The sequence below is a fragment of the Haplochromis burtoni genome, unplaced genomic scaffold (assembly GCF_018398535.1).
Source record: "Haplochromis burtoni strain Fernald_Lab_line unplaced genomic scaffold, NCSU_Asbu1 Contig_29, whole genome shotgun sequence".
NCBI classification, from domain to species: Eukaryota; Metazoa; Chordata; class Actinopteri; order Cichliformes; family Cichlidae; genus Haplochromis; species Haplochromis burtoni.
Window position 1 is genome coordinate 3189053 of NW_024582390.1, and position 18313 is coordinate 3207365.

The window sequence follows — 18313 nt, forward strand, 5'->3', positions numbered from 1 at the left end:
TTAGGGCTTTCAGGCAGTGGCTCGTTCAGGTTTGTATATTTAAATGATTTTCTTGCAAATCAATCAATCAATCAATAGAAAAAGGTAAAATATGATAAAACATATTTTGTTTTATTTTATGAAAGTTTGTTTCTGGTGATGGAAAAAAAACTTTACCCAGGCAAAGCTTTGTCGAAGTTTTGACTTAATGTGTCAAAATCCTTGTTACTTTTGAGTAAATTAAAATGTTGAAATGCTTAAATGCTCAAAATGTATAGTTATCCAATCGAAATTTGAAGATGCTAAACCGTAAATGTGTCTTATGAATAAAATAAACAGTAGCAGAAAGAGCTTCTAAATTGTTAATTATTTGTTAGTCATTCAAAATGTTACTTGTTTACAGTAACCAAAACATTGAACCGACCGTATAACAAAGTAGCTCAAATAAAGTAAAATTGCTCAGTAACATAAAATACAATATAACAAGACAAAATTGCGCAATAAACTATGGCTATGAAGTGGTCGCAATTTTTAGCAACATGAAACGGCAAATGTAACTGGTTTTATGTCATTGCAGGAAAGTGACTCGGCAGCCCAATCGAGCATTTGCGCCTGCCAGGCCAGTTTCAGGGTAAAAATGGCCCTACGCCCTGACCGGTGCACGGCTCTGGAAACACATTGACGTCCTCGCCGCGCCATCTTTAGAAAACACTGAGCCCAGCACTGAATGAAACTTCATTTTGCTTGTTTGGGAGAGCTGCTCGCCTTACGGTGCGGTATATTCGGTTTTCCAGGTGATGTACTGTTGCGTCAGTCTTACTTTTATGCGCCGTTTAAACTTGCTGAAAATGTACCGCTCACTTCTTGCAGTAAATTCTATGTACATGTCTGCGGCTAACGATAGGTGATTTGCTAATGCTAATGCTAACGCTAGGCCTGCCGTTAAAAAGATACGGTTGGGGGGGGCGTGTGAAACTGTAACGTGAAGGTCCACGTTAGTGAGTGTGTGTAAGCGTCGGTATTTGTTATTTTTAAGCATGAAAACGTGTGTCTGCTGTCCGCTCAACCAGTCGACCGATACTTAATCGCGCGGTTAGCTAGCCGAGGCTAATTTGCAGATAATGCAGCTGCTGTAAGTCGCATGGAAACTGTATCGGTACTTTGTTTGTATTGATATCATGCAGGCGAACAGAACTTAAGTGAACTTTTATGTTACATTTAAAGAAGCCACCCGTGTGTTTAATTTCTGCTCCTGAATGAAGTTACTGGTAAGGTCTTAATGGTCAGAGTGGGGGGTTGTTCGATGTTCTGTCATCCTTGTGTTCATACCTTGTTTCTCATTTTCAGGTGATCATGGGGATCAAGGTACAGCGCCCTCGCTGCTTCCTTGACATTGGAATCAGCAATGTACTTGGTATGAAGGAAAAAATTCTGGCTGCTTTTTGGTACTTTAAGCCTTGTGTGGTTTACCAAGAAAACACACGTGGTTTATTTTCTTTCGGTCTTCTTTCAGTTTGTGGGGGGTTTGCCTATACTGAATAGAACAGGGCAAACAGGAGGGTGGGAAGAGAGTGAGGGGACAGACAGCAAGCTGTTAAACCCAAGTCCCCTGCAGTGAGGACTATAGATGGGTTGCATGATCAACCAAGTGAGCAAAACATCACAGTTAATTCATAGTCTGAAGATGAGGTTAATGCTGACCAAAACAAGGTAGTCAGCAGCTGGCAAATGGAAAAATATGGATGTCAAAAAATGTGACAAGTGAAGGCAATAATCTTTAGCTTTGTTCAGCAGTACTCTGTAATCTGTCCTTAAAGACATTAATGGGGTAGTAAAATGTTTCAGTATATGAACACTACACACTGTTTATTAAATTTGCTGAAAATAGCCTCAGTGTAGTCTGGAACTACATCGATGCCAGTTTATATTATATTGTCAGATGAAAGCTCCATCAGGGTTCAACTTGCACACATCTACACAGTCCTTTTATTAACATTATTTCCATTTCCTGTTCAGATACTGAACTCTAGACCAGGAAAAACTTCTTTTAGAAGCGCTAGTGGATTTTATTTTATTTTTTTGTGCATTTTCTGCAAGAAAGTGAGCAGTCTTGTGTCATCACAAATCTTACCATCCTTACTATTAATCAGGGCATTTGATGTGTACTAGTAAATTTAAAAATGAATTACTTTTTGTGCGCCTATAACACCTGTTCTTTTGTAAAATGGGTGTTTGTATAGATTAAATTATAATGATTAAACTCACAGACTGACAGTGCAGTGAATGGATACATAACCTCGTCTGTTTTGTTTTTCTTTTTCTTGTTTGGTTTAAAAGATTATTGTGTTGTGTGATGATTAACTCGGTGATTCACGCTTCTTGTAACCACTGATCAGTGTGCTCCATTGTACTTTACACAGAAGTAAATTTCTCTGATCTCACTGTCTCCTCACAGTTGGCAGAATCGTGGTGGAGCTGTTTGCAGACATCTGTCCCAAAACTTGTGAAAACTTCAGATGTCTCTGCACAGGTGAATGAATTTACTCAATAAAACTATTCCACAAATGATGACAATTGACAGCACAGGTTATTAATCAGATCTGTGGTTTGGTCCAGGTGAGAAAGGCATTGGGAAGGGAACTCAGAAACCGCTCCACTACAAAGGATGCCTTTTTCATCGAATTGTAAAAGACTTCATGATTCAAGGAGGAGACTTCAGCGAAGGTGAGTTTACAGGACTTGTAAATTTTATATTCGACATGGAAGGATGGTGTTACTTATGAGTCAACAGATTTTTTCATGGTTCATGGTTTTTTGTTGGTTTTTTTTATTTTTTTTAATCATAGGTAATGGAAGAGGAGGCGAATCCATTTACGGAGGCTTTTTTGAAGGTAAAGAGGCCACTGTGAATGCCATCAGTTATTATCCAAACTGACATTGGCTTCAAGATGTCAGTACAATCTTCTCCTTTTCCCCCCCAGACGAAAGCTTTGCAGTCAAACACAACAAGGAGTACCTGCTGTCAATGGCCAATCGGGGTAAAGATACAAATGGATCCCAGTTTTTCATGTAAGCAACATCTGTTCCTACCTGTAATTGACCTCGTGCATTATTAGTTGCATTTCTGAACTTTGAAAGTGATTAGATGCTTCTTTTTTTTTTCTTTTTTTTTTTCCCCTTGAATGTCCTGCTTTCACATCTCAGAACAACAAAACCTTCTCCACATCTCGACGGGTAAGTGCCTCCCAACTACATTTTGAATTATTAATTAATCCCATTATGCACAATGCACGCAGCATGTAATGAGGCATTGCTACCACTTTATTTTCTCAGTGTGCATGTGGTTTTTGGTCACGTGATCTCTGGCCAAGAAGTCATTCAAACCATGGAGAGCCAGAAGACGGACCCCAACAGCCGACCGTACGCTGAGGTGAAAGTTTTGAACTGTGGAGAGCTCATCCCCAAATCTAAAGGTGTGTTTAAATAAAGTATATTCAAAGTTTTTTGTTTGTTTGGGGTTTTTTTTTTTAAATGAGTCTCAGTCATCATAATAATGCTGTTTATGTTGCTGCAGCAAAAAAAGATGCAAAAAAGAAGAAGAGGGCCTCATCAAGCTCCAGCAGTAGCTCCAGTGACTCGGAGAGCTCCTCAGAGTCGTCCTCCGAGAGCGAAGAGTCAGAAAAAGAATCCAAGAAGCGGAAAAAGAAGGCAAAGAAGCAAAAAGAGAAACAGAAGGAGGACAAGAAGAAGTACTTCATTTATTTTCACCTATTCACTGTCTGCTGTGTAAATGGCACCAAGTGTCTTGCTACTGACCCACAAAATCTTTACAGATCAGAAGCTGAAAGTGCTGAAGAGAAGGAACAAGATGAGTTGGTTACATCTACAGTGCGTCCTGAAGAAATCCCACCCATCCCTGAAAATCGATTCCTTATGAGGATAAGTCCCCAGATAGCCCAGAAGCCAAAAGAGGAGGTTAACAAGGATCAGCGAAATAAAGACGAAAGACCAAGAGAAAGGTGTGTTTGAGAGTCAGCCAATATCACAAATATCAAAAAGTAATACAGTTTGTTCATTTTCACGCCTTCCCTCACCTACAGTACTGGTGCAGCTTACAACTCTCAATCAACATATCACAGAAGACTCGTGATGACTCGATCTGGCAGGAAGATAAAAGGCAGGGGTCCAAGGGTAGGTGGAGCAAACGTTTTGCACACTTTACGTCATACAGCAAGATTTATTTATAACAAGCTTTGTTTTGTTTTTACTTATGCACAGGCATGTTGAAGATGCTGATTTATGTTTCTCCCATCTAGAGATACCGGACCCCATCACGCTCTCGTTCAAGGTCTAGAGATCGTTTTCGGCGCAGTGAAACTCCCCCACACTGGCGACAGGAGATGCAGCGTCAGAGGATGAGGGCAGTCACAGGAGAGCGATGGATTAAGGGTGACAGGTAAGATGATATCACCTAAAGTCAAAGATGTTGTAGAAGTTCCCTGTAGGCAGGACTTGTTTTTTTTTTTTTGTTTTTTACTTAATCCACTTTAAAGCACTTGAGAAGAAATTTTTGTTGGGCTCCATATTTCAGATTTAAAAATCATACATTGCAGTGTGCATGTATGATTTTTATTTTATTTTTTTTACGGTCTTTGCATTGCTTTATATTAAAAAATATAAAGCAATTGAAAGGGCAGTAAAAAGGTTGTGAACACTGCAAATGGATCCTGCCAATCAGCAGCTTTAGCTCCATTTCCTCCTAAGCTGGTAAATATTGACACCTCTGCTGTGCACCTAGCAGAGATGAAGTGTTTGTCATAAAACGGAGAACGTGCTGAGCCTCGAGCCTTGTACCTGAGATGACCACAGACAAGCTGTTGGTAAACTGCAGTGACCACTGAAAAAGCATGAATATTTAAACCGTTGGAATATTATTCCCAACATGTATGATTTCATTTCTATAACACTTTTTAAAACTTTTAAGGGCCTAAACCATTTCTTTTGAGTTACAGTACCTTTGAAACTCTTAATACATAAAGATGTGACAGACTTTTTTTCTTTTTTTTTTAGTTAATAAATGAGCCATGCGAGTGGCTTTTTCCCCCTCAGAAATGACAACTCAATTTGACCACTCTCAAAACCCTTAATCAGAATTACTTTGCAGGGCAGGGAGAGTCCTGCTAAATCATTTTTGTTTCAGATATGCACGTTGTCTTTAGGTGGCTTCCATCACTCTGACTCGTCCTATGAGTTTTGTCTGTTAGCAAAATTAAATATTTTCAATCCCAAATTCATACTCAATATGAATATTATTGACATACACAACATAGAGTTACATGTGGTATATGGTGCATACTTAATAATAAAATTCCCATATCATATGATATCCCAGTTTCAGACTGAAGAAGTCACTTAGCTGAGTGAGATGTTTCTCAATGCTGCATCCAGATGAAATTACCTGGATTACTGAGCAGGCATCAACATTATATTACATGGTGCATGTACACTCACTGGGGTTCACTGTGCTCATAAAACGACAGGCATGGTTAGCAATATTAAGGTGAGCTAAATACACTCAATTGCTGTTATGTGATTGACAGATTATATATTAGCAGCTAAACAGGTGTACTTTATAAAGTGGCAGGTGAGTGGATGTGCACTTGATTATATAACAAAACAACAGAAAGGTTACTTTAAAAAAAATAAATAAAAAGATTTGTCTGCCAAATTGATGTTTTGTCTAACTCCTAAAGTTTATTATTGTTATTATTCTTTTTCTACTATTTCTTTTACAGAGGTGACATGAATGAGGGTCAGGATGAGGCTGCTAAAGCACAGAAAAGAGAGAGACGGACTTCAAGTTCAAAAGCTGAACATACAACTGAGGGTAAAAAAGACAAGAAAACTCGATCTCATAGATCTAAAAGTAAGGAGGAGGATACTGTAGCGAAGGATGAGAAGCATGATAAACAGAAGGCAAAGAAAAAGGATAAATCCCATAGTCGCAGTAAAAGCCGAGAAAAGAAAAGGTCAAAAAGCAGAGAGAAGAGTCACAAGCACAGAAGTGACGAGAGGAGAGGTCGCTCAAGGAGCAAAGATAGAAATGTTCATAAGAAAGAAAAGGAGGCAGAATCTGATCACAGTAAAGACAGAAATAAGGGTCATGAGTCTGACAAAAAGCATAAAGAAGACGCAAAAGGTAGAAATGGTGAGCGAACCAGGACAAAGTCCAGAAGTAAAGAGAGAGCTGCCAAAAAGGATGAGCACAGATCAAGCAGCAGAAACAAAGACAGAGGTAGGACTTCAGCATCAAAAGAGAGAGAAGAAAAAAGAGAGAAGGACAGAGAGAGGGGCAGAGAGCGCAGCAGAGAGCGCAGCAGGAGTCGGGAAAGAAGACACAACAGTGATAGGGAGAGTAAGAGACAAGGAACATCCCGGGATAAAGAACATCGAACAAGAAGCCCAGACAGAAGTAAGGCTAGGGACTCTCACAGAGGCAGGCGCTCGAGAAGCAGGAGTGGCAGGCGAGACCGAAGCAGGGATCGATCCTCTCATAGAAAAGTCAGAGACAGAGAGGCTGCCGGCCAGAGGAGGAGACGCAGTAGCAGCAGCTCTGAGAGTGACAGAGAAGAGAAAAAGAAGAGTCATAGGAGCCCAGATTCTAAAAGAAGAGACAAGTCCAAAGACCGAAGGAGCCCGGCCAGCCAAAGACCAGACAGTACGAAAGGCAAAGATAGAAATGATAGCAAGAGGAATCGGTCGGGGTCTAGCTCCAGCTCCAGCTCTGACAGCAACTAAACGCGCAATGTTCTTATTTTCTACAGCGTATATGTAGTACGCAGCGTCAGCTTTCCATCTACAGTGGGGCACAATCACAGTCCTCATACAGTACAAAATAAACAGTTCTGCCAAAGATAACATGACTGTAAAAGGTTCCTCAAAGCTAATTACTTGACTGTTAAATAACTGTGGTATTCAGATAACAGACTGTAGAAAAGACCTTAAATAAAAAGGCTCATACCTGAAGGTGCAAACTGTAGCATCCTCAACCTTTGGCTGAAGTTTGGACTTTATGGGGATTGTGGGTTTGTCCACCACTGAGTGTGTAACACAGTTAACTGGTAGCTGACAATTTGGAGCCATTCTAGAAACAAAGGATTTGTAACTACAAAGTGTGTGTACTGCACAGGCAGGGCTGTAAACGTACCAGTTATTCTTCTAAATTTTACATTATTTAATCGAGTGAAGTCAGATTGGAGGCAAGTTTTCTTTTTGTTGTTGTTGTTTTTCTGAATTTTACATCATGTGGTAAATTCTGTAATTCTGTCTTGACTTAAAATTTTCTCTGATTTTAGTTTGTTTAAAAAAAAAAAAATTTTAAAGAGGGGGAGAAAAAGATTTTGAAGGTATCCTCGAGTTATTTTAATGTCAATCAGCCTGGAAGAAAACACTCGTGTCTTGCATGCTCATCTTTGTCATTGTGTGTCAGATTATGTACACCCATGATGTTTCTTTTGTTTGTTTGTTTTTAACCATTTACTGTAATTCTGTTGAAAGAGAAAATGTTAATGCCAAGCTGTTAAGTATAAGATAAAAGCAGTTTGTTTCTGTTCTGTTTGGTTCAAACTGATTTTAAGAACTGCTGGAGTGTTTGAAGAATTAAAAGGCTCTGTTTGATTTTAATTCATTGTTTTTTGTTTTTATTCGTTAAGTGATACCGTTATTACGGAAAAGCAACACTGAATTATTACCTTTTAGTGAGTCATTAGTGGTTGTATCACTCTGTCGTTGCAGTGGAAATTCGTTCCCAGGTTATTTTTAGTTTGGATGAGTCAGCTTTCCATCATTTCAAATAACAAATTCTGAGTGATGTGCTTTTACTCCCTTCAAAGCAAGGGAGTATGAATTCTGTTTGTCTTAACTAGTGTCCAGTTTTCAAGATATCATTTTCAAATTTTGTGTGATTGTTGTTGCCATAACGGCTAAAGCTGATGTAATTTTTTTCCCTAAAATGTATAATCTTCAACCTTCAATATATAGTAGGCTTTGGGGAACATGAGTACCGAGATTGGCCAAGCACCCTTATTCTTAGCACCCAAGGTTAAAGTTGACCTTAAAAAAACAAATTCTAGAAACCATATCAAGTACTATATAAAAGGACATACAGAGGGCTGTGTAACACACTTTTTGTATTATAATACAATGCCCCACAACCTCACATTGATACATTCATGCAACGTGAAACTTCGAGTATCTTAAAATCTCAAGTTTTATAGTTTATATAGCTAAAGTTTGAAGCAGAATTGGCTGAAATTATATGGGTAAAGATTATAAAATGCACTTTTAGTATATAGTGCTTGAAGGTCAAAGTTCAGGATCATACTAATTATGAAAAAGCTTACCGGTAAGTTTCCTTTGGATCATCTCCAAACTTCAGAGCAATATATTAGTTATCGGGGTGCATAAGCACGTTCCTTGTTTGAGCTCTTTAAAACGTTGTTGTTTAAGTAGAACATATGACTTCACAATGACACAAAAAGATTAATGTACTACACTACATTTCTATATTAACGATGCTGACATCAGCATAAAGCAGCAATGTTTTAGTGTAGCCCTTTCCCTTCAAGGCAGTGGTCATGTGGTTCCCACAGTTTGTGTCGTGGCCCCCTAGTGGGATATGAAAGTACTGCAAGTAGGGCACAAGAGGTTGAGTTACTATAGTTGTGGGAAGTCTGGGGCCTATCTCGGCTGTCATAGAGCAAGACGGGCACACGCTGGACAGATGGTTACTTGTGCTCAGATGAGCTAGTGGATTCAAGCCAAGGACCTTCTTGCATTGAGACACCAAAGTGAATTACTCTTCTGTTCCTCAATATATTAGTTATATATTAGTTTAACATTGCCATTAAATATTCACATTTTAAAAATACAGGACCAGCAAAACAGTGGTATGAGAACATATTCATTCCTGATCACTGACTGTAGATAAGTTATACTGTTATTGTTTCTGATCTATTTCTGAACTTCAACTCTGCTTGTATTTTGTCAAAAAAATAAAGGGGAGCAGTGGCTAACAGCCAGTAAATAAACTCATCAGAAGATCAAAATTGACCAATGAAAAAACTAAGAGAATATATTCAACTTGGACAATGAACAAAATTGTCTTTAAAGTTGAGGTTGAGACACAGAAGATTTCTATATTTTGAAATAAGCCATGGCAGTCTCAACCTTGGTAATGATGGCTTTTTACCACTGGTCTCATTGTTTAGTGGATGTTTACCATGACTAAAACCTTCAAAACTTTACGGTTTATTAAATACAACATGGGCTCCCTGGACGCAGGGAGAGTAAGGAGGCACAATCAGTATCAAGATGTTTTTAGCATGTTTGAAAGCAGGTTCAAAAACCGCTGAGCAGATTAACTCTTGAGTTTTTAGTCCCAGAAAACCTGAGTATGTTGTCTTTGAGTTCAGCTCGTAGGCTATCATCAGTGGACCTCCGTTACTAGGATTCACCATGGCAACAGATAAATAAAGATCAGAGCCTCTATTTAAAATCCAGTGGACTAATATGAATCTTAGTGTGGTCCGTGACATTTATATTAAAGAACCGGATGGAAGAAAAGAGCTTTGTCTACTTAGTGATAATCACAGACAGTGCAGTTTACACTCATCATGATAATTTGGGACTTTTATTGATTTCTTTGAACTGTTCTTTTTACATGTTGAAATGATCGTGCAGCACACATCTTTAATAACCTTAAAAAATACAAGAACTGAGTACACAAGTTTGAATTTAATTTAGATTTGTCTAAACCACACAGGGTCAAAATTATACATGCACCCCAGCTAATCTTTCTTAAATGTCCCTTAGCAAGTTGCACCTCAAACAGACCTCAAGCTGCAGCTCTACAAGCTGAAGTTCGTTTAAAATGGTTGGTTTCCTGGCATAAATTTGTTTTTTTAAGCATAGTTCACAGATTTTCAATAGGATTCTGGTCCAGACTTTCAGAAAGCTATCCCAGAAGCTTAATGCCAGCCTGCTTTATTCCTTCCAACACTGGTTTTAATGTGTGTTTGGGATCATTGTCCTGCTGGAACACCCAGTTGTGTCCAAGTTTCAATGGTCTAGCTCTGAATTTGAGATAAAGTTGAAGAATTTGTCAATAATCGTCCTTCATTATTCTATCCACATTGTGCAATGTACCCGCACCACTGACAGCAAAACAGCCAGAGCACAATGGTACCACCGCCATGCTTGACAACTGGTACAGTGTTCTTAGGTTTTACTCCTCGAAACATACCTCTTGTCATCTCATTCTTTGTTTCATCTGACTGTAAAACTTTTTTCTAGAAGGCATTTGGCTTTTCGTGTGGGCAACTGCAAATTTCAGTTCAGTTTGAAGGTGTTGGAGATGTTTGGAGCTTTTTTCCTTGCTTGTCACCCTCTCATTTCACAGGAATGTAAAGCTGTCTTCGATGTGGACATTTCAAGCAGTTTCTAGGCATCAGTATTGGTGGTTACTGGGTTGATGCTGAGCATTTTAACAGATTTCATCTAATCTGAGGTAACAGTTTGGTTCTTCACGCAGACCATGGCATTGTGTGCTATATCTGAAGAGCTTGCACTTGCGTACAGTTGTTTGAACTGATGATCCTGGAATCTGCAGTTGTTTAGGAATGGATTGGAGCTCCTTGGACTTGCCATTGTTCTGAGTATTGGTCAATCCAATAAGTGCTGTCTATGTTGGCAAAGAGAAACTTCCAGTTTTAATCAAACATGTTCACTAATGAACGGTCTTGTGAAGTTAAAATACATTGTAGAACCTTCAACAGCACTTATTAAAAGATTTAAGTGATTGTATGTATATACTTGAATCTTCATTTTTTTCCCTGTCCAAATCTGACAGGGACAAAATGCAGGTGACATTAGGGCGTTCGGGATGTGAGACCGAGTGTTTCGGCTGATTCGGGTGTAAATCAAATCAAATCAAATCACTTTTATTGTCACATCACATGTGCAGGTACATTGGTACAGCACATGTGAGTGAAATTCTTGTGTGCGAGCTTCACAAGCAACAGAGTTGTACAAAATACAATAATGTAAACAAGCAAAATACAAGAATGGCTACATCTGAAACTAATGTAGGAGGGGTTTGTGAGTTTGTTCATGAAACCTGATAGCAAGCAGGTTAGGTTCACACAGCCTGACTCAGGAACAGTGTTTCCCTCATATCAGAGTTAACAAACTCACACTTACTGAACCTGCTTTCTGGAAGTGCACTCAAACTGGATGTAACCTATCACCATGTGAATCCAAGTCTTCTCTTGGCATCCTGAATATCTACAGCTTGGTGAAGCTTTTTGATGTTCTGGGTGGCCAATGACACGTATTTGGGCATTTGAGCTCCAGTGCGGTCCTGAACAAGGTAACTTGGCCTGACTCCACTAAAAACAGGACCGGACCCACCTCCGATCCCTTCCCTCGCAGCTTTACAAAGTGGAAACACGTTTCGCTGAGCCTCTGCTGCAGCATTGATGATTTGCTGTGAATACTGCTGGAAGCGTTTTTCCTCTTCAGCGATGAGTTCTGCATTCTTCACTTCAAACTCATGTTCCTGTTGTCTCAGCTGCTGAAGTCTGGCACCTTTTTCAGCCTGTATTTGCAAGGCAAAGGCAAACGAGTTTCAGTGAAGAAGGTGCAAAGTTTCTGATTAAAACTTAAGTTTTGGCCGACATTACCATTTGCGCAGCATTGAAGTCTTGCACCTCTCTTTCTTCTTCTCTGATTTTCTTAACCTTTAGTTGCTGCTTCTCAGTAAATATTCTGTCAGCCTCTTTCTTGGCCTGCAGTGCTTCTTGGGCCTTCTTCCTCTCTATTTTGTCCTTCTCCTCCTTCTCTTGTCTCTGGTAAAACAGTTTGCATTACACACATGATTACATTTTGTCAGCAACAATATGGATTTCTCTACACAGAAAAGACACATTGGAGGATATACATACACTGTGATGGTATATTGAAATGAATAGAGCTTGTGTACCACTTTGGAATATTTAAACATCTGCAACTCAGGGATCTTCTAACCCTAACCCATGTAGTTTACGAGCACCCAAAGCTGTTGAGCTCATAAATAAAGCTCTTAAGAAGACATGGGAAAGTGATTTAAGTCTGAAACAGGATGAAAAAGAATGGAAAATAATGTATACGAGCAGTAAAAGGTATTTAAGGTACGACTTATTCAATTTAAGATCATGCATTGCCTTACTTTCTGTATACTGTTGAATACCATTATAAATGTGTCCATTAAAAATAAAGAATGCATTTACAACGAGACATTTATGTGATGAGATGTGTTGGGGCAGGAGAGAGGATTGTGTTTTTTTCTTCTAAGTTTAAATAAAACTGTTAATTGGGGGGGGGGGCATGGCACGACATTAAGAAAAATTGGACTTAGAGGAAACACACTGGATGTTTCATGCTCGGTTTGAGATACCATTAGCTCTCTGTGTACACTGATGGACTTCAACATTGCAGCTTTCTTCTCATCCTCCTCCAGTTGCTGCTGCGCCTGTTTTGCCTCGCTCTCTGCGACAGCCTTTGCGATCTTCTGCTCCTCGCTGACAGCTTGCTCCTGCTGTGTGACCGTCAGTTTGTTTATGATCCTGTCTCTACGTGTCTGGGCCTCTCTAGAGAAGAAAATGCATACGAGTATCCATTATATTTAAGAAGATGTAGCACTGGAGATACTTTGATCCAGAGCTATTTATTGATATATACTGTTTTACTCTGTCTTACCTAAGCAGCTCTTTTTCTTTTTCTTTGCGTAACTTGATGATTTTTTGCTTAGTAGAGAGAAACAGTTTCCTTTGCTCCTCTTCAGCTTCCTGTTTCTGAGCATCCGTGGCTCTTACGAGGTCTCTGTTGGTGATATGCTCCTGTAAAATGCATTAAATAAACTTAATGTCCAGTGAACTAAATACTAGATAAGATTCAGATAAGAGCCTACCTGGCGAGCTTGCATGAGGCTTCTTTTCTGATTTGCTTGTCTTTCTGCCTCCATCCTTCGCTCCAGCTGATGCAGCGCTTGGAGACGCTGGATTTCGTCTCCATCCTTCTTGCTCTCCAGCTTCTGTCGCTCTCTCAGCAGCTCATTTTCTTTTATTCTGAGGAAAAGTAATCATATAATTGTCATTGTCCTGGGGTTGTGGTGTTTTGGGGATTTTAAATTCTTAACACATACAGCTGGAGACTGATTGTTAGGTCTTACTGGTTTCTCAGGTCTTCTGCAGCAACCTGTCTCACAAGCTTCCTCTGCATTGCCTTCTCCTGCTCCTGTTTCGAGGCTTCATCCTCTCTAGTCTGTACCATATGCAGAAATGCTTTGTCCACATCTATATTGGCACTCTTTCTTCTTTGTTTAAGCTCAATCTGAGCATCCCTCTCCTTCAGCACCTCTGTCAGCAGGAGTGCACTCTGTGGAGGAAGTGTTAATCATTTGTTAGGTGAAATTGTGTAGTTTTATACACAAGTGGCATAATAATGCACAAGCGAGACTAACATGTAGTCCTTTGACTCTGTCGGTTTGACAGTAGAGCTGAGTCTTGGCTTTTTCAATAATCTCCTTCCGCCTCTGCTCCTGGTATTTTGCTTCTTCTAAATCAGCCAGTCTCATTTGCTCCTCCTCAATTTCCTTTCGAATCTTCTTTTCCTGCAGCCTTTTCAGCCTTTGTCCCTGTGACAAGACATAAGTGTACGTAAGATGCAGTGTGTTTTTGTCTTTGTGTTCCAGCTCCTTTCAACCTAGTAAGTGCACATGACTTTATTAGTATAAATCTAATCTTAGGAAATGTCTCTCAACATGGAACTTACATGGAGGGTATCAGGCCAAAGTTTCACCACCTCCTGTGACTGCAGGTGTAGGTTCTCTCGCTGTTTAGCTGCCTCTCTTATTCTCTTCTCTTCTTTATTAACCCCACACAGTTCATCTTGAATCCTCAGCCATTCAGTCTTACGTAAGACAGTAACATGTCGGAGGTCTGGTGGCTGCATAGCTCTAATGGCTTCATCTGCTGACACATTAATAAAGAAATTACCACTGGAACATGTGCTACAGCAACCACTGATCACACCAAGGTTCCTACTACGTCCCTAGAAGATATTATACTCATATAGAGAAAAAACCACAACACCCCACTTGTAAAATAACTGACTTTCATAGTTGTACTTCTTGGTTGAAGTGAAGTGAAGCAGGATCTTGGAAAGACTTTCAAAATTTAAAATCAAAGCACTTATAGGCTAATAGCCTCGACAAACAAATAGCTTAAATAAATGAGCATTACATTCGGCTCCATCTAGAGTTTTTGGTTCAATAATGGCTTAAAACGGCTCTGGTAGCAAAGGTTAACTATATAACTACACATAATAAACTTTGAAATATATGTTTGGCTCTCACCATTCTTACTAGCTCCTCTACGACGGCCGTACAGAACCACCGCTGCCATTCCTATCGGATGGAGTGGCTACTATTATAGAAAATAACGTCAAACACAAAAAACAAAGTAAAGGTTCTCTTTTATTTTATTATAGTTGAAAGCTGGCGTTCGTCAGACTGCCCGCTCTACGTAGCCTGAGTTTGTTGCGTCGTATCCAGGCAATGACGGAACCAATCAGAATCATCCTCTGAATACTGATAGGCAGAGCCCTCGGAGGGTCAGCGGGGCTCAGGAAGTGATTAACAGGTGTTGTGCCAAAAAGTGATTGTCTGCCAAAAACTGATTTCCGGTATTTGCCAAAAACTGATTGCTCGTATTTAAACTGCTATAAGTAACTTGTTGGGCTATACTATGTGAAACATATGTCAAATGCATCCCTCATGGATGACATAAAGTCATCTTGAGCCACAAACAACATTCGTGTAACAAGGTAGAAGCCGCAATCAGTTTTTGGCAGTGACTTTTATCTAATAAAAAAATCTCATTAACATTAAAAATGTCTTTTGTAAGAGTAAGTTGGCCAAGAGGACAGCAGAAATGGCAGCAAATATTACAATATTTCTGTAAAAATATTTTAAGTGGGGATAAAGGACCGGATTGGTTATAATGTAAGTACAATAGCAGAGAGTTGTAAAGATACTTGAAAAACAGATATTGTTTTAATTCTCTATATAACCCCTTTGTAAACCCTGTTCACCGAAGTCTATTTACGAACATACGTAAAGATATTACACATAAAAAATACACAGAAACATTGGAAATCAGTTTTTGGCAGACAATCACTTTTTGGCACAACACCTGAACACCGGCATGTGAACACAGAGAGAAAGCTCTGTTTTTCTCAAATTAGTAGGCAATAAATCCATTGATCTACAACAGTTTTTTATACCGCAGTCAAGTGTATACACACTCGTATACACTCTGAATTCATTATGTAAAAAACTAGGGAAAATGAATGGCGTGACACACGTTTTTTTGTGATCTTTCCATAGTTATACACAATTTCTGCATGGGGATGCATGTTCAGTTAGCTCACTGACACCAAGAGGAGAAAAGTGGTTGTCTAAACTTAGAAAGAACAATCTTGTCTATGGTTTAAAACAACATCAAAAATGTAAATTATTTTTTTCTAAGCACCACATTTGTACTTTGTACAAATTTGTTTTTTTTCTTACAAACATAGACCAGAACCCTGTAAAGTACAATGTTTGGTTTATTAAAAACAACAAGCAGGTAAAGTTTTTCTCATTGCAGTCTTCAGGCTGAGTCCACCTGTGATTCACGTGCTGACAGTTAGGGCTCAGTTTTTACTACTTTTACTAGTCTGATGTGTCAAAAATATGCCCACTGACAAAGCCTGTAGTTATGAAAAAATGTCAAAAGAGTAACTGAAAGTAATAGATGAATGGTTCATAAAGTTTTTATTTACAGTATACTAATTAAACATGATGGGAAATCTGATGACAAAGATGGAGTCTCTGATTTGGACAGTGATTCTGGTTTGTAATAGGACTCCTGGCAATTTCAGATTAAGTCATTTTGTTGTCTTTACTCTTGTTTAAGATCTTGGTCTATGAAATCCATTGTAAAATCTGGTCCTTTAGGCATATGCAGCTGTGTAATCATGACAGATGTGCTAAATTTACTGAGCCAGCAGTGAAACATGGCCTGTCATGTGCTGCCTAATGAGTCAGGTGATGAACAGTGTCTGTTGAATTAAGACTCGCCTGACCTGACTTACTGTTAAATGGGGAGAGTTATGGACCAATTTGATCTTTAGGTGATCACATCTCTCAGATCCTTTACTTTGCTACTTATGTTTCAGCTGTTATAGTTTATACTCAGTTATTTGATAGAGTTTTGAAGGTTATTCTGAACTGTGTTTCATACAAGGCTATGCTGGTAAACTCTGAGAAACAAAATATGGATCTAGAAATAAGCATAATCAACACCTCATGATTAGAATTTGTTTTCAATTTGTAGCAGAGTTTCACTGAATGTCGGAGACAGGCTAAGAATAATATTTTTCTACTGTTTCTACTTAGTAAAGGTAAAGTACTTCATAGTACTTACAAACTAAAGATGTATCCCTTTCCAGCTATGAATGCAGTTTATGTGTTCACTTTTATTTGCAATCTTTCAGCTTCATTTTTTCTAATTTGTACAGCATACAATTCATATATTATCCCTGGTATAACTAAAAACTATGCATCGTTTAGAGTCTCGAGTTAGGGATTGGTGTATGGATAAGCTACACTTAGTAACCTTAATATCATCTGATAGTTGCTATACTGCTTGTATTACATTTAATAAGCCATTGCTGCTCTATTGAATTTACAATATTTTACCTTTTTATATATTATTTTTTATTTCAGTTTACACTCATTTCCCTTCAGTATATGTATCTGTTTAGATTAGTTTGATACTTATTGATATATTTTTGTCCTATTCTGTTTTATTCAGCAACATATCATTCTACTTATTGGCACTATTTCTTATATGTATTGTGTGTTTGTCTTAGTTTTTAACTGCTCTAACAAAAGCATTTTCCATCTTTGCCATAAAGGAAATATATCCTATCCCATCATATAAAATAAAAGCTAGCAATCAGTTAAAGAAAATCTCAAGTTGACAAATAAAAGTATGTACAAAATAAAACACCTTATCCAAATAAAATCCAAGTCAATAGAAATTTTTAAATGAGGATTTCATTTATCAAGGGAAAAAAGTTTACAAGCCTGGCCCTATATGAAAAGGAATAATGAATTAACTGTGATAAACCATTGATTTTGGAAAGTTAAGCTTCATTAGCTAATACGAAGCCTTATTGCTGCCAGACTTGTTGAATCCAGAAATCACTTAAATAGAACCTGTCTGACAACGTGAAGAAGGCTAAAAGCTCTCAAAATCTAAAGAAACAGCTGAGAAACAAAGTCATTGACATCTATCCGTCTGAAAATGGAAATGAAAATTACTCCAAATGACTGCGTTCTGCTTTTTCAGGTGCTTCCATGACATGACTCCAGAAGGACATAAAATAACTCAACTGCAGGCCTCACCTGCCTCAGTTAAAGTCGGCATTCATTATTTAATAATAAGAAAGAGACTGGGTAAAAAATATCATCCATGGGAGAACTCCAAAGAGCTGAGCAAAAAGAACACAAAGGCTCATCTCACATTCACCAAAAGAAACCTTATATAATATGAGTTTAATTTTTATGAAGCTTTGAGTCCCGTTAAATCTGACATAAAACTAATACAGCATTTCATTTAAAAACAAAACAAAATATCACATCAGCATGGTGGTGGTAGTGTGATAGCCTGTGGCAGGACAGTGATATGAAGCACACCAGCAAGTCCACTGAATGTCCCCAAAAAATAAAAGGAAGGTTAGATGGAAGATTGAGATGCTTTGACCTGACCTTAAACTGGCTATTCACACCAAACGTCTCCCACTGTGGCTCATTAAAGCATTTCTGCAAAGAAGAGTGGGCCAAAATTCCTCCATGTGAAATGTGAAAGACTCATTGCCAGTTATCACAAAAGCTTGATCGCAGTTCTTGCTGCAGAAGTGGCACAAGTAGTTATCAGGTTTAGGAATAGCTTTTTTTCACTTAATAATTTGAATTATGGTTTAAAAACTGCTTTTATATGTATGTGTGACAAATGTGCAAAATAATAAATAACGCTGATCCATTTTAACAGGAGGCTGTTGCTAACCTTGAACCAGCACTACGTACGTGTAGTCTTACAAACCAAAAGCCAGTATTAGCCTCAGTTAGAGTACTTCTGCACTTTTATTTTGAATGCAGGCCATTTCCAGGATTTCCAGTATGCATTGT

The 18313-nt window shown here is 38.5% G+C and overlaps 2 protein-coding genes across 4 annotated transcripts; one reads left to right on the top strand and one right to left on the bottom strand.

Moving 5' to 3' along the window:
* Nucleotides 1-612: 612 nt before the first annotated feature.
* Nucleotides 613-8426, top strand: ppig (peptidylprolyl isomerase G (cyclophilin G)). Of its 3 annotated transcripts, none has more exons than XM_014332346.2 (13): nt 613-750; nt 1327-1393; nt 2435-2509; nt 2596-2703; nt 2826-2870; nt 2961-3048; nt 3184-3213; nt 3313-3452; nt 3554-3728; nt 3813-3998; nt 4080-4170; nt 4296-4435; nt 5775-8411. In XM_014332346.2, the coding sequence occupies exons 2-13, from the start codon at nt 1333-1335 to the stop codon at nt 6775-6777; spliced, it is 2142 nt and encodes a 713-aa protein (XP_014187832.1). In that variant the 5' UTR covers nt 613-750; nt 1327-1332; the 3' UTR covers nt 6778-8411. The 3 variants fall into 3 exon arrangements, with proteins under 3 accessions (XP_014187832.1, XP_005918222.1, XP_042075157.1); XM_005918160.3 differs by having other exon boundaries at nt 614-773; nt 5775-8403; XM_042219223.1 differs by lacking the exon at nt 613-750 and adding an exon at nt 784-1247 and having other exon boundaries at nt 5775-8426.
* Nucleotides 8427-11091: 2665 nt separating this feature from the next.
* ccdc173 (coiled-coil domain containing 173) lies at nt 11092-14588 on the bottom strand. The gene is made up of 9 exons (XM_005918154.3): nt 14432-14588; nt 13849-14045; nt 13538-13711; nt 13247-13452; nt 12986-13142; nt 12775-12914; nt 12473-12665; nt 11721-11885; nt 11092-11635 (listed from the first exon to the last, which is right to left on the bottom strand). The coding sequence occupies exons 1-9, from the start codon at nt 14478-14480 to the stop codon at nt 11282-11284; spliced, it is 1635 nt and encodes a 544-aa protein (XP_005918216.1). The 5' UTR covers nt 14481-14588; the 3' UTR covers nt 11092-11281.
* Between the last annotated feature and the right edge of the window lie 3725 nt (nt 14589-18313).

Coding starts and splice junctions, on each gene's coding strand:
- ccdc173 (XM_005918154.3), bottom strand. CDS start 14,480: ATGGCAGCGGTGGTTCTGTACGGCCGTCGTAGAGGAGCTAGTAAGAAT. Junction 13,453..13,537: donor ACAGAGTCAAAGGACTACAT/GTTAGTCTCGCT, acceptor CTTCCTCCACAG/AGTGCACTCCTGCTGACAGA. Junction 11,886..12,472: donor GTGTACACAGAGAGCTAATG/GTATCTCAAACC, acceptor CTGTTTTACCAG/AGACAAGAGAAGGAGGAGAA.
- ppig (XM_042219223.1), top strand. Junction 3,049..3,183: donor AATGGATCCCAGTTTTTCAT/GTAAGCAACATC, acceptor TTCACATCTCAG/AACAACAAAACCTTCTCCAC. Junction 3,214..3,312: donor CCTTCTCCACATCTCGACGG/GTAAGTGCCTCC, acceptor TTATTTTCTCAG/TGTGCATGTGGTTTTTGGTC.